General features: G+C 32.0%; 2 protein-coding genes across 2 annotated transcripts in view; both read right to left on the bottom strand.

Annotated features, from left to right (window-relative positions):
• LOC111636177 (putative GPI-anchored protein pfl2) overlaps positions 1 to 15,131 on the bottom strand; it is a 35,871-nt gene extending 20,740 nt beyond the window's left edge. The window contains exons 1-2 of the mRNA XM_023381371.1: positions 15,013 to 15,131; positions 301 to 577 (exon numbers count right to left, since the gene is read on the bottom strand). Of these exons, the coding sequence (XP_023237139.1) occupies positions 301 to 312 (12 nt within the window). The 5' untranslated portion in view covers positions 313 to 577; positions 15,013 to 15,131. The remainder of the gene's footprint in view (positions 1 to 300; positions 578 to 15,012) is intronic.
• A 2,965-nt stretch (positions 15,132 to 18,096) lies between these two features.
• Positions 18,097 to 22,234, bottom strand: part of LOC111636170 — a 36,081-nt gene continuing 31,943 nt past the window's right edge. The window contains exon 3 of the mRNA XM_023381364.1: positions 18,097 to 18,265. Within this exon, the coding sequence (XP_023237132.1) occupies positions 18,097 to 18,265 (169 nt within the window). The remainder of the gene's footprint in view (positions 18,266 to 22,234) is intronic.

Here is a 22,234-nt window from a genome sequence, read left to right as displayed (position 1 = left end):
GAAAAAGACTTGACAAGTGCATCGCATCTAATGGAGAGTACTTTGAAGGTGACTGAAAGAATTTTGTAAAAAAGTTAATAAATGAAGTTTTTATACAAAAAATCCGGGTTTTTTGGGTCCCCCCACATAAAAATATTATATATAATTATACTTTTTACAACATTATAAATGTAAGCATATAGTTTCACTGTGAAAAAATATATCTGTTTAATATTTAAAGGTTATTTTAATGTTTTAAAAAAATCTAAAACAAATTAAGTTGTCAGTAATTGAAAACTTGGCAAAACTTAAAGTATTTACCATTTTTTCCATTATTCGTCTACTAGAACTGTATGAACTGGAAATTTCGTTATTTTTTGTTCTTTTGCTTCTTATATTTATAGAAAGATTTGCTGACTCAGGAGTAGAAGGACGTTTTTGAATATTCGAAGATAATTCAGAATTTGGAATTGATGTTAAGCCAGCAGATGGTTGATTTGTTGGTGTAAATGCAGAACCAGAACTAGAATTACTATCACGACGTTGTCGTTTTGAAGATTTTGGTTCACTACCGTCTTTTTCTCTTGAAGATCTTTTCCTATTAAAATTAAGGCACACATTAAATAAATGAAAATAAAATTAAATAAAAAAGTTGTAAAATAAAGTGAAAAATAAATACTTATATTTCAAAATAATTCATAGTTAACAAATAAAATAAAGTAAAATATTTTTCATATTCTTGTTTCATCTTTAAAAGTTCTTTTGAAAATAATCATTTACAGTACTGTGCAGATTGAAGAAAACCAAGTTAAGTTTGGGATTTTGTGTGTTTTAATTATAAAATAGGATGGCAGCAAATTTGCAAAACACTGATCAGCCATTTTTTTAATACCAAACTGTTATATTGGGTTGGCCCATAAGTCCTGGCATTTTTTTTAAGTGAAAATTTTGCGTAAAAAATAAAATATTTTGGCAATGCGTTTTATGTTATTTGATAGAGAATTATGTGCTCTACAAAATAGTGTGTTTAGTTTTTTTTATGCTGATATACTTTTTGTTCTTTTCAGGTCAATAAAATGCAGTGTCAAGTCGACCAAAAAAAAGCATTTTCGATACCTGCTTTTTACATTTAATTGAAGTGCCAAAGCCACATTAGCTACTCGAGAGATTTGTGAAGTGTATGGCAAAGAAGCGATGCCTCTTAGTATGGCTCAAAATTGGTTTAAGCGATTCAAAGATGGCAATTTCGATCTTAAATATATGCATCGCTCCGGATGCTCTGTTCAGTTCCATGAAGAGCGACTGAATCAGCTTATTCACAAAGATCCATGCCAAATGACGAGGGAATTGGCAGAGATAATGGAATGCTCCCACAGTACCATAGAGCGTCACCTACACTCGGTGGGAAAGATCCAAAAGTTGGGTGCATGGGTTCTGCATGCTTTGAATGACATCAAAAATCAACAAGTTATGATTCCACTGATTTGCTTTGCCTGTCATCGGTCAACTTGTGGACACAAGCAACAATTCCGCTACCGAATTGTTACTGGCAATGAGAAATGGTGCCTGTATGTCAATATGAAGCAGTGCAAAGAATGGCTTGGTCCCGACAAACAGGCAAAGCAAATCAGTGGAATCATAACTTGTTGATTTTTGATGTCATTCAAAGCATGCAGAACCCATGCACCCAACTTTTGGATCTTTCCCACCGAGTGTAGGTGACGCTCTATGGTACTGTGGGAGCATTCCATTATCTCTGCCAATTCCCTCGTCATTTGGCATGGATCTTTGTGAATAAGCTGATTCAGTCGCTCTTCATGGAACTGAACAGAACATTCGGAGCGATGCATGTCTTTAAGATTGAAATTGCCATCTTTGAATTGCTTAAACCAACTTTGAGCCGTACTAAGAGGCATCGCTTCTTTGCCATACACTTCACAAGTCTCTCGAGTAGCTAATGTGGCTTTGGCACTTCGATTAAATGCAAAGAGCAGGTGTCGAAAATGCTCTTTTTTGTCGACTTGACACTGCATTTTATTGACCTGAAAAGAACAAAAAGTATATCAGCATAAAAAAACTAAACACACTATTTTGTAGAGCACATAATTCTCTATCAATTTGATCTAGGCAAAGAGGAAAATGAGAGAGAAAACATTCCCAAGAGATGATTGCAATGCTTCTGATAAAATCTAGGCTAGACCTTCAGGAAACTATTCCCAATTTGAATAAAGAATTAGCCACAGCTGGAGTTCATGATTCAATAGTTCACTGCAGGCTTCTGAATCATTGATGACATGCTCATAACTCCCAAAACAATCAGCTCTTAAATGAATGATAAAGTGACTTGATTACACAAAAAAATACAAAAATTGGACTGTGGCATAAAGTAATTTTTGAAAGCCATTTTTCAGTCCAACACTCCCAAGATGGTAAAAAAATTCATTCAAGAAAAATGGAATTGTAATTCTGAATGAACCAGAAAATGCACTCTTCATCAATCTCACTGAAAATCATTAAGATATTGTTGACCAAGACTGGTGCTACCTTACAGACAAACTGGGTATTTGCCCGGGGTGGCAAATTTTCATAAATTTATACAAAATTTTCAGGTGTCTTATTTTTCTTTTATTTATATTACATGATGCAAGTTGAATATTGATTGATGAAGCAAGGTAACGGCATTTCAAAACAAAATTTTTTTCATTTTATGTAGAGGGATAAGGGGTGTCAAATGTGTGTCTTAACCAGGGCAGCATAAACTCTAGCATTGGCTCTGCTGTTGACTAAAGAGGACTGCATGACCAAGGAAAAAAATCCAGAAACAAGTTGCATAACTTTCCCAGCTTCACCAGAAAGTTTCAGTCAGACTCCATTTGCCAAAAGTTGTTTCTCAAGCTTCACCCACTTTGTAGAAAAATTTTCTAGGACAAAACCTAAATCTATTAGATGCTTTTTTTTAGTTTTAAATTTATTCCAGCTAGTAATTATTTAAAATAAAATTGTATGCTGTACCATCTGTTATGAAGTTTTATTAAAAAATAAATTATATATTATTAATTATTATAAAAAGGTAAATGAATTTTTAATTGTAATGTCAACAATGAGTAAAATTTTAAGTCTGACTTGACTTGAGATATGACACATGATCCCATCTATCTCCCATACCTCTCAACCATAAACCACCAAAATTTAATAGCATCAATGTCCCTCATATACAAGTTACTAATGCTCATATACAAGTTAATATCTGCACCCTATCCTGAGATATTAAACAAAATACATATACACACAGAATTCCCCCTTTTTTACTTTTTTGAGATCAGGGATTTCATAGCATTCACATCTGCAAAAAACCCAGAGGGCCAATTGCAAAGACAACATTTAGATGCCAACAGCCATTTACAGGTCGTGTACACCACAGTTCAGAAAAATTTCATTGCAGAGACAGCGTTTCTCACTTGCCACAGTTTAGACAGCAATTAGAAACCAGTAATTTGACCTACTTTCTAGACTTGCTCAACAGTATGTTTAAAATGGTTTTTTGATTCGAGTGATAGTTTTGTTCGTGGAAAAGTTTAGATAAAAATGGATATCGTTCCTTTGATAAATGTTGTAAATGATACAAATCGACAAAATTATTCATTAATTAATTTCTTGGAGCAAAAATAACAAAATTAAATACTTTAAATTTGNCTGCACCCTATCCTGAGATATTAAACAAAATACATATACACACAGAATTCCCCCTTTTTTACTTTTTTGAGATCAGGGATTTCATAGCATTCACATCTGCAAAAAACCCAGAGGGCCAATTGCAAAGACAACATTTAGATGCCAACAGCCATTTACAGGTCGTGTACACCACAGTTCAGAAAAATTTCATTGCAGAGACAGCGTTTCTCACTTGCCACAGTTTAGACAGCAATTAGAAACCAGTAATTTGACCTACTTTCTAGACTTGCTCAACAGTATGTTTAAAATGGTTTTTTGATTCGAGTGATAGTTTTGTTCGTGGAAAAGTTTAGATAAAAATGGATATCGTTCCTTTGATAAATGTTGTAAATGATACAAATCGACAAAATTATTCATTAATTAATTTCTTGGAGCAAAAATAACAAAATTAAATACTTTAAATTTGTTTTAAATGTTCCAATTCTGATATTCAAATGGGTGAAAACTTAAAACTACAATTAATTTAAATCAGATGCATTTATTTACAATTAGGGTATCGTGTCGGTTATAAAACGTTAATGCATTTCAGAGTCGTTATACTGTTAAAAGAAATGAGACAATTTTAATAATTACAGAAATCTGTTTATAGATATAAAAAAATGTAATATTAATAATAAAATATTTATTCATTTCAATAGTAATAAGATGTTGAAATCCTTAAAAATCTATTCCAAAGAGGAATTTTGAATTCAGTATAAATTTTCTAAATATGGATTTGTTCGTATTTTAAACCATATTGGTGACGAAAATAAATATCAAAATGGAAAAGGATCGTCATTAACAGCTAAACAATGGATGTTGATGGCCTTAAGATTTTATGTTCCAGAAGCTTCCAGAATATAGCTGGCGACTTTTTCTGACATCACAAACGAATAATCTGATTGGCCGAACAACTCCTAAAACAGGGGAGTAATGGCAAAGAAAGTAAAAGCCAATGTTTTTCTGAAGTTCATTTAGAGGATGTTCAGAAATAGATGATTGTTGTCTTTGCAATGCATTTTAAACTGCAATTTAGCCAGCCAACATCTAGAGGCCGTTCTGTTGTTAAACATCGTTTAACATAAACTCTGTCTCTGCAATCAACTGAGAGGGTCAAATATAGCATGATTCCAACACTTTTCCATGCAATATACATAACAGCCAGAAAAGTGAAATAAGTTGTATAATCAAAATACGGTTCTGTAGTGGTAACATCAAAGAAACTTGTAAAACTCTTATTGATTCCATGCTAAACATAAGAAATCAATAAAAGGTTTCCATACTACATACTGAGTGTATGTTTTTGATAAATAAATTTGTAGAAAATAAATAAATACTGTATTTTCTTTTTTTTTCTTCTATCTTGTTTACATTAATTTACACAGTACTCTGTAATAAAGAAACTTGCTAAAACACTAACATATAAACTATTTTATATTCAACCATTTACACATTTCAACTTTTCCTAATAGCCAGTTTTCAAAAATATCAACATCTATCTTCCAAGATAATATTAACACAAGATAATTAATCAATCATTTGCCTTACACATTCAGTGGACAATGATCTACTACACAACTTTCTAATTATATATTAATTTAACAAGCAATATAATTATCTAAAAATACTGAAAAATAATACACTAAAATTATTGTAGTCTATGGAAATCATGACAATTACAATAAAAAAAATGTTTGGCATATTTATATATTCATTATTAATTTTTTAATTGATGGAATTAAAATTTTTAAATCATATATGCATACCAATAATATGTCAATAATATTTTTAGATCACAAACGTTCTTTTTTTCCTGAAAATACTGGAAATTCATTCATATTTTACTATGGTTTGATTTATCTATTAGAATCATATTAGCAGATTTAATTTGGTATTGTGCCACTTAAAGTACTTAATATGAATTTATATTGTTTGGTACAACTGTATAAAACAAAATAATTATTACTTTATTTTATAAAATAAAGTTAGGATTACTTTATATATATATATAACTTAAGTATCTAAATTATTTAGAATTACATCAAGCTAAAATAATAAGCTTAAATTAAAAATAAGAAGTAATTATTAAAGAATGTTAGAGTCAAATGCTTCATTGTTATTTGGTGAGTAAATTTTTGTGTCTTACATTATCATCTTTTACACCTTTTTTCCCTTTTATGCAAATGTTACAAGCTATCATTATGTATGATTGCCAAGATAATACTGTTTTTGCCTGGAAACAGCAGAATATTAATTTCTTTTCTCTATTGGAAAATTATTTAGACAAATTTCTGTTTACCCATTTCCCTTTTATTATTTTCATCATTTTTTCTCATTTTTTTCTATCTAGCACCAATTCTTCTCTCAATCCACATGTATTATCTTTTTTGTTATTTTATACCATGTTTCCTTTGACCTTTTAGTATTTTTGCCTTCAATTGTTATGTTTTCATTTTTCCTAACTTCTAATGTTCTACATATGCCTTCTTAAAACAATTTTCACAGTATTTGATTCAAGTTTTGTGCACTTATTTACATATATATTTTATTATAAATGATATTTATATTTTAAATAGTATTTGCAATAAGTAACTTGTTGCTTAGACCAGTGTTTCTCAACGGGGCGATATCGCCCCCATGTGGGCCATGTTGAGGGGGCAATTAGTAACAATTTATATTTTGGGAGTGAAAAACAATTTTCTGGGCGATATAGTAAAATATTATATTAAGAAAAATTAGATATTTTATTCGTTATATTGTACAATAATTAAACAAATAACATTATACTAATCATTAGTCTATTCAATGCAGTACAAATTTAGTGTTATCCTTGGCCCTGGGCATTGGAATTTTCAAGTGAAGGGGGTGATACTACATAACGGTTTTATTGAAGGGGGCGACAATTCCTTAGAGGTTGAGAAACACTGGCTTAGACCATCGTGAGACAGGTTAGTTTTACCCTACTGATGACTAGTTCTAGCCCTAAGCTTGGTCGCACGATGACTGCAGCAATCTGCCAAGGACAGTGTCAGGTGGGGAGTTTAACTGGGGTGGTATATCTGTCAAAAGGTAATACAGGTGTCCTAAGGCAAGCTCAGAGGAGACAGAAACCTTGCATAGAGCAAAAGGGCAAAAGCTGGCTTGATCTTGATTTTTTAAGTAACTTGTTCTGAACTATTTGCAATTCATTGCCAGTCTTGTTGTTTAAATTCATTTTAATTAATCACAAAGGCTTTTTCATTTCTAATATGACAAAGCATAATTTAATTAGTGCCTATGGGAATCATGCTAATCTAATTTCATTAACATGTATTATATTATAAATTATCATTATGTTTCCAACTTCAATTTTGTTAACTTTTGTTTTCCTTTCACTTTAGTTCTGTCACTACTTACATTTTCTCGGTGATTACATTTTAAAACTTCATCTGCTCCAAGAAACTTCTCACCATTGTCTCATGTATAACAATACTCTCCATTGTCTCATGTATAACAATACTCTCCATTGTCCCTGGAGATTTTAATGAAAGGACCCAAATGGTCAATATGAAAAATGGAAAATGATCTTTTACTGTCCTTGATGGAAAGCAAGAGTCCTTGATGTTTACTGCCAGGAACTTGTGAAGTAAACACTCAAAACATGGATATGTGTCGTCATACATACCTTTTCATAGACAGGAACCAATAGTTCTCTTTAATTTTACTCACTGTTTTATCAACTGAAAAGGGTCCCATTAGATCCTGAAACTTAACCACTGTACTTTTTCTCGTGCACCTGGGATCACATACAACTTTTCTTTGCTTCCTTCCTTCATCTTGTAATATAGTCAATTCTTCTAAAACACATACTTCTCAATCATTTGTTTTTTGATTACAGTTCTCTTGTACACTTCCGAAAAATGTTGATTAATTTTTTCAAATTTTTTCAACTCATTATCCAAATGTTGTATCATCAATATCTGCTCCTCTTCAGTTAGGGTTAAACAGACTTCAAGATTTCTCTCTGTAATTTCTCACAGAGTATCCTTCGAATTAGCCACAGATGCTCTGCTTAAGGCATCAATGTGTGCCATCTTCTGTCCCTTTCTGTGTCATTTTTTTGAAATCATATTCTTGAATGAAGTTATACCATCTACTTATTTGTGGATTCAATGTTTTCTTGACATTCATGTATACTAAAGCAAGACAGTTAGTAATAACAGTAAATTTAATTCCTATTAATAATTGACATAATCTATCCTAAGGTCCACACTATGGCCATCAGTTTTGCAAATTTTTATGCTGATTATTACTTAAATTAATATAATAATTACTTCTATTAACTGATTCTATTGTTAATCTTTCCAGCTCATAAGCACACTCTTTCAATTTTCTCGACATTTTCCTTTCTAAATGTTCACTTATTATCCCATATAACACAGCTTTTATGAAATGCTCTTCATAATTCTTACTTTGTAAAATGACATTTTTCAGATCTACAATCATAATGTCAGGCAGAACTTTCTTACCCAATTCTATAACTAGACTAGTGAGATCAGCTTTCCTCCCTTTACCAAGGAATGCCATGTTTGTTTATCCTAAAGTTAGCTTTGTTCTTACTTTTTCAATTGACATTAAATCCTTGAAATTTACTTTAGAATACTGTCACAATTTATTAACTCTTCATTGGTTTATCATAAATAGAAATCAGAATAAACCAGTTCTTTAATACAAATCTTCAAAAGATATACAGAACTTTTTTACTTTTCAATTTAAAATCAGTGAGATCAAGACGTAAAAATTCATCAAAATTATTAAAATTTTGCGATATATGGTAAAAGAATGAAATGTATCATTGGGATGTATTTAAATTAAAAGCCAATCTTGATAAATAAGACCATTAAAATATTTGTAATATATCAACCTATCAAAACATTTCATTCTCTCGAAGATGGGAAGATCAGACAAATTCTAGCTATATTAGAGTCATCAGTGAAAGACAAATTACACATTTTGTTAAATGTAAGATATACCTTATTAACAGTAGAAGTAATTTTGTGTAAAAGAGAAGGTACAGCCATTGACTCAATGGACAATCCATAATCAATGCACGATTGAAAATTAGCATAAAAAATGGTTCATAATGCTCTTTTATTAAAGATGGGCTTACAAGATCGCCATAAAATTCCATGTCCAATAGCCAGTTATGTAACTAGTTTATCAGTATGATAAATAAATAAAAACAAGAACTTATACTGGAATGAATAATATAAATAAAATAAAATAAACCTTTAACTATCCAGCAATAAATAATGTTTAATAAAAACATTTTCAATCGTTTTTTAAACGGCCATCTTCAGTTGAACCAATATTAAAAAAAGAACATTAAAAAAAAGAACGCATGAAATACAAATTAAACAGAAACCGAAATGCGCATGCAGACTTCATCGGACTTGCGTCTTCTGAAAATCTATAAATAACTTGCAAATAACATAAAAAATAATAAAGCCGCCAAAAAAAAAGGGGGGGAGGAGAATATACATTGATTACAAGGTGTTAATCTGCGTTATTGTAAAAGGATTTCCAGGCATAAGATAACCCTTCCACATCTCTATGATTAATGCATCCCTTATTTATGTGTGCCTTGTGTATCTCTATCCATTCAAGGTGTTTCAATGCCTGTCTGGAATTCGTGGCTCTAATGATCGAGGCTTGATCCCAATATACCTCGACCTCTTGCTGTTTGGCAAATGCTGTGAGCACTGTGGCATCTATATTCTTATTCACAGAGTATTTATGTTCCTTTAATCTTTGTTTTAACTGCCGCGTAGTAGCACCCACGTAAACAAGGTCTGAGTTGAACCGCTGATCCTTTATAGGTATAGAATAAACCCCTGGTAAATTATTTCGCTTTTCCTTTCTCTTATCATTTCTTAACCTTCTGTAGATCGTCGGATTACGCCGATATACTATTTGTAGATTATTACTGTTCGCCACTCTCCTAATCATTTTGTTTAAAAAAGGAAAATAATTAAGAACTACTCTTCGTTCCTGGGTCATTTTTTTGGGATGCTGCCGATTCTGATTCTGAAACTTCGTAATAAGCTCATCCACCTCCCTCCTCCGATAACCTTGTTGCATTGCTGTCTTCCTGATGTAATCCAACTCTTTGTAAGTATCATAGATACTCGTGCAATGCGTATATGCCCGTTTAATCCATGCCCGAATCGCTGCATATTTAATGTGCCTAGGATCAATGGAATTCCTGGGAATAATGATAGGTTGATAAACTGGTTTGCGATAAATGTCCATCCAGATTTCTCCTTCCTTGCATTTGATAGATAAATCGAGGAAGTTAATATTACTACTACTCTCTTGCTCTAGACCCAAAGTTAAACCATATGGGTTATTGTTGACTGTGTTTAAAAAACATTGCACGTTGTTATCATTTCTCCATAGAATGAAAATATCATCTACATATCTTGAGTATACTATTATTTCGTTTTGAAACATGGGCAAGATATTGCTTTCCATTAATTGTGATGAGGGTCCATTTAAATGTAAAAAATACAAGTCCATCTTTGTTTTCAATGTACAGAGGTATTAAAGTGACAATGTCCATGCTCTCTGTCCAATGTGACTGAACATGCCTAACAAAATTTAGATCTACAGGTTAAAAATAAAATCAGCATTGCATGCACCTAGTGAAAAATAGGCACAAAAAATGAACAAAATACAAGAATAATGCAATGACAATTGCTGACAATTGCTTTGTTCTTGGATTGCTTCTCCGTATCAACAAGTACAAGGATCGTCTCTCTGTAACTGATCAGTGCAAAAATTGTGAATCTCATGGCCAGAAGATACAAGGAATACCTCTCCCACGACCGGCAGGTACAAGGATCACCTCTTCTATGCCTAACAGGTGCAGGTATTGCTTCTTTTTTTCCAGCTCTGCCTCAATTCTATTAGGGGCAGTCAAATGAAAACGAGACAGATGGAAAAAAGTAAGTAAACTGTTTATTATTTCAAAAGTAATTGCCATAACTGTTGATACATTTATCCCACTGTGAGACAAGACGGTCAATGCCTTCATAAAAAAATGTTTGCGGTTGCTATAGAACCACGATTGTACCCAGGCGCGCACCTTTTCGTCCAAAGCAAATTGACGGCCATGAATGTCTTTCTTCAGGGCTCCAAAAATATGGAAATCGCATGGGGAGAAATCAGGACTGTATAGAGGATGTGTATGGACTATGCTGCAGAAGTTCCCAGCAAAACTTCTGTAGTATAGTCAAAACAACCTTGGTAACATGTGGGTGGGCATTATCCTGCAACAGAATGATGCTGTCTGTCAACATTCCTGGGTGTTTGGATTTGATGGCACGCTTCAATTTTTGCGAAGTTTCTATGTACCTCTGTGCATTAATTGTGGCGCCGTGTCCAGAAAGTCAACAAGCAGCGGACCTCCATAGTTATGTTGGACGTGCACACGATTCACCAACCTCACTTCGAGCATGTCTAACAGACAAATGACACAGCGGTGAACGTTCAACGCTGTTCCTTCCTGATTCCCAATAGAGGACACTTCTATATACACACCTACCTGCATTACCAACTTCCATGCCACACTTGTTATATAGTCTGTCTCGTTTTCATTTGACTGCCCCTAATATTATGATACAACAAAGTTGCACAATTTCCTAGTAATAATAGTATAAATAAAAATCTTCAAACACCGGATTAATATAAAAATAATACCTCATCAAACCTTTAACCGGTATTAAATTTGATTAAGATTAGATGCAAACGTTTTCGGATCCTTCCCTGGGTCCTTTCTCAAGCACAGATTCTTCTTTAAAATTTGTTAAAAAGACCAGTAGAACGAACTTCTTTTGAATGCGACGTTCGAAAAAATATAAATCCTTCAGAACAACATTTCAAAAGTCAAACTAACGTGAATCACGTGCATTCCAGTATTCCGTAAACAACATTCGTTACGTAATGCCTGGTATTCTTAAAATGGTTTTAATGGATGTGTTACATTAACGAAAAATAAAAATAAAAGATCATATCCGCGGGAATGATGTTTTAATATCCAATTTACTATAAATAATTATGTACGTGTATCTTCCTTCTGGAGTAGGGCCTGCCATGGGACAGGGTAATTTCATCCCTCGAGTTAATAGGTGCCGAAGTGTAGTATGCTTTGCACATTTCCATTTGTTCCAACCACTTGAGGTGGTCTATAAAGGATGTGGTAATGAGGAGTTTGGCGTTGTCGAAGTTTACCGAAATCTCTGGGTCAGACGCATATATTGATAACGATGTAGAACCTCTGTTGTGGAGGATGTCCCGTTGGTGTTCAGCCCATCAGACACCAATAGCACGTTTAGTGGAGCCAATGTAGACCAGTTCCCTTTCAAATCTATGGTCTGTTAGGGGGATAGCGTATACCCCTGGTAGTTTATCCTCGTTAGGTTTATCTTTTTCATTGCGCAGAAGCTTAAACATAGACGGGCACCTTCTGAAAGACAATCGTAAGCCTTGTTTTTTAGCGATTTTCTGATACAAGGATGTTAGGAACGGGTTGTATGTGACTGGAACAATGCGATGGTCTTGCTCCTCATTATCCCCATTCTGTGGAGAAGTAGGTGGGAGGCCAAAGCTGAATTGTTGTGCTAATTTATGGACCATGGATTTGAATCCATGTTGTAGGGCGATGTTATGTAGATAGTTCAATTCTTGGATTAAAGCCTCCTATGTAGAGCAATGCGTGTGGGCCCTCTTAACTAGTGCTCTAAACGCCGCAATTTTACATCTGAACGGATCACATGAGTTCGCTGGGATATACGTTGGGAAGTGACAAGTTTTGCGGTAGACAGAAGTGTATATGGTGTCTGCTCCAAATGCGATGTCCAAGTCAAGGAAATGTACGGCGGAGTCACTATGCTGCTCAAGCTCTATGGCAAGGCCATAAGGATTGTCGTTCATCTGATTCGTAAAGAGGGTGATGTCGGGTTTGTGCCTCCATAAAATAATAATATCGTCTATGTATCGCTTGTACGATATGATGTCGTGGTTGAAATTCGGAATTATTTTATTTTCAAGCTGTCAAACTGGTTATCAGACAGCTTGAAAGTAAAATAATTCCGAATTTCAACCACGACATCATATCGTACAAGCGATACATAGACGATATTATTATTTTATGGAGGCACAAACCCGACATCACCCTCTTTACGAATCAGATGAACGACAATCCTTATGGCCTTGCCATAGAGCTTGAGCAGCATAGTGACTCCGCCGTACATTTCCTTGACTTGGACATCGCATTTGGAGCAGACACCATATACACTTCTGTCTACCGCAAAACTTGTCACTTCCCAACGTATATCCCAGCGAACTCATGTGATCCGTTCAGATGTAAAATTGCGGCGTTTAGAGCACTAGTTAAGAGGGCCCACACGCATTGCTCTACATAGGAGGCTTTAATCCAAGAATTGAACTATCTACATAACATCGCCCTACAACATGGATTCAAATCCATGGTCCATAAATTAGCACAACAATTCAGCTTTGGCCTCCCACCTACTTCTCCACAGAATGGGGATAATGAGGAGCAAGACCATCGCATTGTTCCAGTCACATACAACCCGTTCCTAACATCCTTGTATCAGAAAATCGCTAAAAAACAAGGCTTACGATTGTCTTTCAGAAGGTGCCCGTCTATGTTTAAGCTTCTGCGCAATGAAAAAGATAAACCTAACGAGGATAAACTACCAGGGGTATACGCTATCCCCCTAACAGACCATAGATTTGAAAGGGAACTGGTCTACATTGGCTCCACTAAACGTGCTATTGGTGTCTGATGGGCTGAACACCAACGGGACATCCTCCACAACAGAGGTTCTACATCGTTATCAATATATGCGTCTGACCCAGAGATTTCGGTAAACTTCGACAACGCCAAACTCCTCATTACCACATCCTTTATAGACCACCTCAAGTGGTTGGAACAAATGGAAATGTGCAAAGCATACTACACTTCGGCACCTATTAACTCGAGGGATGAAATTACCCTGTCCCATGGCAGGCCCTACTCCAGAAGGAAGATACACGTACATAATTATTTATAGTAAATTGGATATTAAAACATCATTCCCGCGGATATGATCTTTTATTTTTATTTTTCGTTAATGTAACACATCCATTAAAACCATTTTAAGAATACCAGGCATTACGTAACGAATGTTGTTTACGGAATACTGGAATGCACGTGATTCACGTTAGTTTGACTTTTGAAATGTTGTTCTGAAGGATTTATATTTTTTCGAACGTCGCATTCAAAAGAAGTTCGTTCTACTGGTCTTTTTAACAAATTTTAAAGAAGAATCTGCGCTTGAGAAAGGACCCAGGGAAGGATGCGAAAACGTTTGCATCTAATCTTAATCAAATTTAATACCGGTTAAAGGTTTGATGAGGTATTATTTTTAATAATAGTATAAATAAACTGCAGGTAAGCAGCATGTCTCTGGTGACAACCTCACAGGTTGTCAAATAGGTTTTATAAAAAGTAAAGCAGAATGCCTTGAAATGTAGTCCAAATTATTTTTAAAGTGGCCCAAAAGGTAGTAGGTTGTCCAAATCTAGTAGCCTAGAACACTATAAATATCTCAATCTGCTACTCAGCTCAATCTTGCAATCCTAAAACCCAGCCATATTTTAGGAAATAAGAGAAAAAAAGAGTATTCCATGGGTTAGGTGACACCCAAAAATGTTGTTACTGTAAAAGCAAAGCCATGTTGACCAGATTAGAGTTGTGCTTAGTCTATTGTTCTCTTACAGTATGGAGGCACTACAATCTAAATGAATGAGTTAACATATGCATATCAGTTCAGATATAGAATTTTCACTTCAAATTTCAAAGTAGCTATATTTCCAACTAACTGGAATTCCTTAACATGTAATTTCTATATCCCTGGCCAGGACAATAGTACAGTTACAAACTAACAGGATTTTGAAGTATCTGAGTTAAAATTAACAAGGATTTCTTGTATAATTCTTACATTATTATCTACAATACTTCTGTTATCTATAAGTTAAAATGAAATGAACGTTTTGTAAAACTTCATTCATTATACCAAAAAAAAAAATAAAATAAAAATTAATCTTTCTCTNCAATACTTCTGTTATCTATAAGTTAAAATGAAATGAACGTTTTGTAAAACTTCATTCATTATACCAAAAAAAAAATAAAATAAAAATTAATCTTTCTCTTTGTTATAAGTACCGGTGCAAATAATTAATAAAATAAAACAAACAGAATTTATATAGCAATACCTTGTTTCTTTTAAAGCAGCTATTACAGTTCTGGCATCACACGGATCATTTTTTGTTTTCTCTTTATCTGGCAATGAATATATAAATTTCCATCTAGAAATAATAAATAATTTTATAAATTATAAATTATTTAATCAAAATAGTAATAACAATATATCGAGCATTTTACTTATTGTACTCTTAATTTACATTGATACCAATAAAATTTAACTTTTTATTATAAATTATTTAAACTACCGTAAGTCTTATAATATCAATTTCATTTAGAATGTTCAAAATTTTGTTTTAGAAATTTGAACGATAAGTTCTAATTAATAAATGATAAAGATGGTCNTTTATTATAAATTATTTAAACTACCGTAAGTCTTATAATATCAATTTCATTTAGAATGTTCAAAATTTTGTTTTAGAAATTTGAATGATAAGTTCTAATTAATAAATGATAAAGATGGTCCTTGAATTTTATATGCTTATCATGCCTAAAGATTCACATAGCATCAGAAATTCTTTAGTTAACCTTCCTAACATGTTTCAGCCTTGTTTTTTACACAAATTTAGGCCCTCCTTAGATGAACAGACATACATTAAATGACACATTAATCTGTTCATCTCAATGTGTTATAAAATGTTAAGTAAAATCAGTGGCGTAGTGTGGGTATCAACTGCCCGAGACGGAGGAAAATTTCGCCGCCCCCTTATTTAGATATCTCAATTTAAAAGACTAAAATTCAGTTTCGTCACAGAATAAGTCATGAAAAATTCCGTGCTCATTTCAATCAGTCCGAATCATAAGTGCCACAAAAATATGAAATGAAATGGTTCAAATTTTTACAAGATATTATTATTATTTATTACGAAATTTTGCCGCCCCCTAAAAGTGCCGCCCGGGGCGGGCTGCCCCTGCCACCCCCCCTACGCTACGCCACTGAGTAAAATATTTCTGATACTGTTGTCAATATTCAGGCATGATAAGAATATAAGAATCCAAACTGCAGGATCTTCTTTACTGTTTGCTAATTCAAAGTAATACAATGTAATCACAATATAACAACCATGTAATAAACTTTTAGATTTTCCCCAACCTAACCTCCACAGAATCCCATAACAAAATTTTTCAGTTCTACAAAACATATTTATAACAAATTTTCACATTTACAGTATTATCTATTGTCCAGTTTAATGTTCTTTTACTGTCAATTTCAAGGTAATAGAATTTCTGCAATTTTCACTTCACTATAATAATTTCATTACTTCTTTCCTCTTTCTCTATTATCTTCCAATTAGTAAATAACTGTATCCAATGGTATATAAGTAACATATATAACATTGTTTACACTTTAAAAATTATTGTATATGGGGTAGTTATATTTTTATGATTTTTGTAATGTCTACCATTCAAATGGTTTTATATATGTTTGGTATTGTTCCAAATTTTTAAAAATAATTTTCAAATATGTTTGTTCTACGCATTCTATTTTGGAATTTTGCTAGTTAAAAACCTGTTGCAGATTGTGGGTACAGTAAAAAACGTTCATTTTCATTAAAATTTTTGCGTTACTGGACTTTAAAGGTTCTTGCTTGTGTGTGTGTATAACATTTGTTTCATATGTGGACCTCAATTTAGATATTTAATTTGCTTGATAATAATGAATATACTGTACATTTTTCATTACATTTTTTGGGGCTCTAAAGTTCATTATGAGATTCCACTGCAGTTTCCTAACAATAATTTATTACAAAATATTAAAACCAGTTAAAAATGCTCTTTTGGTAAAAGACAATATGATCTAGATCGTCAATCATAAAAAAAAAGCATGGAAGAGAAGAGAAAGAAAGAAGATCATATATTTTTTCCCTTAAATAAAAAAACATGTTTACAATCAACACAATAAATGTTATTAATCAAATACCAATCTTTAGCCAAATTACTTAACATATTAATTAATTAAATATTACAGCCTGATAAGAACCGTCTGTATCTTTTGATAAATAGAAAAAACTCACATTTATGATATTTCATACTCATTACAAAGTATGACAATAACATTCAAAAAAGCAATACATCAGCAACATTATATTACAGTAACAATGCAGCCAATCATACAGTTATACGACATATTTACTATGAGTACTAGTTGTAGTTGCTTTTCCATTAAATGGAAAAATTCTCTCTTATGTTCTTTTATATGAATCACTTAAAACTTTCCAGTTATGAGACAACATAATTAACAGATTTCTTCTTTTTTTTTCTAAAAATTCAGACGGCATCAATCTAATATAATATTATAAGCTAATGAAAATATTTCAGTCTGTCTGAAACTAGTAACAAAATTTAAAATTTAAAAATACATTGAAAAGATTAAATTTTTAGTCACTTTATCTAAACAGTTACAAAATTTTTGAATCAGCATTTTTATTTTGAATTATTTTTCTATTTGAATTTTGAAATGCACTTTTAAGTCTCTCTGTTCTAACATATGTTACATTTTACGTTTTGAATTTTATTCCCCTTTCTGCATTTTTTAACATCTATGTAAGGTTACTTGAGAATGATTGCTACATATGGGTGAAAGCATATACAGTAGGTCTTATCTCATTTTGCTGATTGAATCTTAAACTATTAATTTGAACCTGTTAAGTTACAGCTCATTTCACAAATTTTGAGATCTTTGCCAGATTGTAAAATTGTGTAGTAGCACAACCAGTCTATTTACTCTATTTACTGGTATTAATATTAATGCCAGTCTATTTACTTAGTGAATAAAACTGTTTGACAAATCTTTGACAAGGCACTGTGTATTACCAAAAAAGGCTCCTGAAAACTTCCAAAGCCCGAAACAAATACCATACATTCACCTGACCAAAATTCAACATCAAGTGAGAAAGAAAGAACATAAATCAGATAATTTAAATTACTACATCATAAAATTTTTCTAATAAATATATTAATTTACCAGATAAATTATAATTTGAGTTAGAAAAAGTTATATATTATCTACAATACTTCTGTTATCTATAAGTTAAAATGAAATGAACGTTTTGTAAAACTTCATTCATTATACCAAAAAAAAAATAAAATAAAAATTAATCTTTCTCTTTGTTATAAGTACCGGTGCAAATAATTAATAAAATAAAACAAACAGAATTTATATAGCAATACCTTGTTTCTTTTAAAGCAGCTATTACAGTTCTGGCATCACACGGATCATTTTTTGTTTTCTCTTTATCTGGCAATGAATATATAAATTTCCATCTAGAAATAATAAATAATTTTATAAATTATAAATTATTTAATCAAAATAGTAATAACAATATATCGAGCATTTTACTTATTGTACTCTTAATTTACATTGATACCAATAAAATTTAACTTTTTATTATAAATTATTTAAACTACCGTAAGTCTTATAATATCAATTTCATTTAGAATGTTCAAAATTTTGTTTTAGAAATTTGAATGATAAGTTCTAATTAATAAATGATAAAGATGGTCCTTGAATTTTATATGCTTATCATGCCTAAAGATTCACATAGCATCAGAAATTCTTTAGTTAACCNAAGGCTTACCGTAAAGAACTGTCCATCCCCCATGTTTAACGGAATAATATACAGCCTATGTCCATCCTGAAGTTCCATTCTAAATATTGGTGAAAAAATTTTTGAAATCGGATGAGTAGTTTTGGAGATTACCCGCTACATCCAAACTAACATACATACAAACATTACCTCTTTATTATATTAGTATAGATTATCTAATTTAGGTAAATCTACATGATATTCATGTTTTAAATGGCCAAAAAACATTTTTGAAAGTTTTCCATTAGTAATTTTAATTTACTTGATTATATAGCAAATAAATATACGTGATACGATCCAAAAGTTCGGGGACTGCAGTAATGTATGACAACAAAAGCATGTATTTAAAGTTACAGCGTATGAAATGGATTCTATCAAACTACCCCTACGTGTTCAGGTTGATTTCGCCCATGCCACGTGATTAAACCGCAAGTGCTGTTGCTTTTTGTCGGAGATAGTTACCTTTGTTTGGCGACGTAATAAAAATGGAGTTTCAAGAACAGCGCTGCAACATTAAATTTTGTCAGTGTTTAGGTAAAACATCTATGAAGACTTTAAAATTGCTAAGAAAGGTGTACGGTGATTCTACCATAGTGTAATCAAAGATTTAAAGAGGGCCGAGAATCTATCACAGATGATGAACGCTCTGGCCGACCTTCGACTTCACGGAACGAGAAAAATGTTGAGTTGGTCTCTCAATTATCTAGACATTTTACGTCGTTTGAGGGAATCCATTCGTTGTAAACGGCCACAGATCTGGCGAAGTGGAAACTGGTACCTTCTGCATGACAACGCACCTGCAATCGGTCCCAAATGGTCACACAGTTTCTCGCCAAATCTCAAATTAATGTGCTTTCACACCATGCCTATTCACTGGTCTTAGCTCCGTGTGATTTTTATTTGTTTCCATCAATGAAAAAGCATTTGCAGGGATGGCGTTTTGTGTCATCAGATGAGGTGAGAGCAGCATCGCAGGAGGCCTTACGGGAGGTTTCAAAAAATGGCTTCCAGCAGTGCTTCCAGAAGTTATACGAGCGCTTGCAAAACTGTATCGTTGCCCAAGGTGATTAGTTTGAAGGTGGTTGTGCATCGGCAATATAAACTTTTTAAGGTAAAGAATTTTAAGCCATGTCCCCGAACTTTTGGATCGTACTACATATAAAATACTAACTTGTATAGCTTATATAAAGTTAGTATTTTACATATTTATCAATATAAAATCAAAAATAAATTTTTAAAATTCATAATTATTCCATCAAAATACAATAAAAATATATATAATGATATGAAGATTAACTCCAATAACAGCAATTATAGAATATTTAGAAAAAAAAAATTAGATTAAACACTATAATAATAAAATCTAACATTACAGACATACATGTAAAAAATTGCGTTATTTAAACAGAGATTATTTTTTAGGAATAATATCTTTGGCTGATTGCCAAAAAGGCAGTTTCTAAATAAATCAATATACATTTCCATTAGCATAAGAAGAAAAAAAATCATATGCCTATAAATTTATAACATTACTTCATGCCCTATGCACTCAGAGAAACTAATATGACATAACTGCAAGTAAAAGACATTAATAGTCTGTCTAAATCTGTAATAGTCATATACTTTTAAAAATGAAATATTTATAAATAAAATTATTTTTTGTAAATGAATAAATTTTACATGTAGTTGNAAAAATATAAAATAATTTATATTAAAATTTTTAAAGACATTTTTAAAACATACATAAAAATAATAATTTAATTCTACTCTAGGGAATTGTGAAGTTTTTTTTTATTGAAAGGATCTGTCAGAAAGTGAAGTTTAAGAAACACTAGGATAATGCATGACCATAAAATCATTTTACCACAACACTGTTTTTCTAACAATCCACTGTATCTGGATATGCTGGATTATTTTCTCAGAGAAGAATACATGCTCTTTCAGCAAGACAATACACCATTCCATTACCATATGTCCTGAATTTCCTCAATAAACATTTCTCATATTAATGGATAGGCTGAGTAAGGCCAATAGCACAGTCACCTCATTTCCCAGATTTGATATTTTTTGATTTTTCTTCTGTGGTTTAATTAAAATTCTAGTATTTTTTATATCCTTGCCTGCAAATATCACAAAATGCAGAAGTGCAGACTACTGTCACAATTACTGAAGTGACAACAGATAAGGTTTCAGTTTGGCAAAACATCTAATTCAAACTGTGTGTGCCATATCACCAATGGCACATCATATCAAAATGACTGTTTGAATGTGCTTTGCTATTAATTAATACTTCAACTGATTATTTAAGTCTTCCAATAAAATTCTATATGCTTTCAACAATCTGTAAAACAATCTCTCAACAAACCTTTAACCGTAAGGTTAAAGGTTTGTTGAGAGATTGTTTTACATTGATCCGATGTGTGAAGGAATAGAAAATATTCATCTTTTATAAAAATACCTATTAAACTTCAAATTAAAAAATATAAAATAATTTATATTAAAATTTTTAAAGACATTTTTAAAACATACATAAAAATAATAATTTAATTCTACTCTAGGGAATTGTGAAGTTTTTTTTTATTGAAAGGATCTGTCAGAAAGTGAAGTTTAAGAAACACTAGGATAATGCATGACCATAAAATCATTTTACCACAACACTGTTTTTCTAACAATCCACTGTATCTGGATATGCTGGATTATTTTCTCAGAGAAGAATACATGCTCTTTCAGCAAGACAATACACCATTCCATTACCATATGTCCTGAATTTCCTCAATAAACATTTCTCATATTAATGGATAGGCTGAGTAAGGCCAATAGCACAGTCACCTCATTTCCCAGATTTGATATTTTTTGATTTTTCTTCTGTGGTTTAATTAAAATTCTAGTATTTTTTATATCCTTGCCTGCAAATATCACAAAATGCAGAAGTGCAGACTACTGTCACAATTACTGAAGTGACAACAGATAAGGTTTCAGTTTGGCAAAACATCTAATTCAAACTGTGTGTGCCATATCACCAATGGCACATCATATCAAAATGACTGTTTGAATGTGCTTTGCTATTAATTAATACTTCAACTGATTATTTAAGTCTTCCAATAAAATTCTATATGCTTTCATAGTTGTAAAGTCCTTTTTAAATCACTCTATACATTATAACCATTTATTTAAAAAATTGACTGAAATTTACTTGTAAAGGAAAATTGTAAATAATATACAAGTGCTATTCACTGACTTTTTCTTGCTAAAGTTACAGACTAACTATGTATGCAACTTTTTAAAATTAACATGAATATATCCAGTGAGTTAACTTTAGCTTTTATATATATAACTAGCTGTTATCCGCGACTTTGCCCGCGGAGGTTTTGCAAGCAAACCCCATTTATATTCAGTATTTCAACAACCATAGTGATTGTTATATAACACCTACCGCCAAGAATGATGAGAATTGCTGAGAATCAAACGAACTATTTTCAATTTGATCAATTTTCTGGAACGTTTACAATCGTTCTATAATCGAACCAATATGCAATAACAAATTCGAATTTAAAAAGGTTCGAACATTTGGTTAAAAAATCGAAATATACAAAAATATTTATAACAATGTCTGAAAGGTTATTAATTTAATACACTTAAGTACTTA

This window comes from Centruroides sculpturatus, unplaced genomic scaffold (assembly GCF_000671375.1).
Source record: "Centruroides sculpturatus isolate CEXI.00-Female unplaced genomic scaffold, Cexi_2.0 scaffold208, whole genome shotgun sequence".
NCBI classification, from domain to species: Eukaryota; Metazoa; Arthropoda; class Arachnida; order Scorpiones; family Buthidae; genus Centruroides; species Centruroides sculpturatus.
This window is presented reverse-complemented; position numbering and strand designations above follow the sequence as displayed.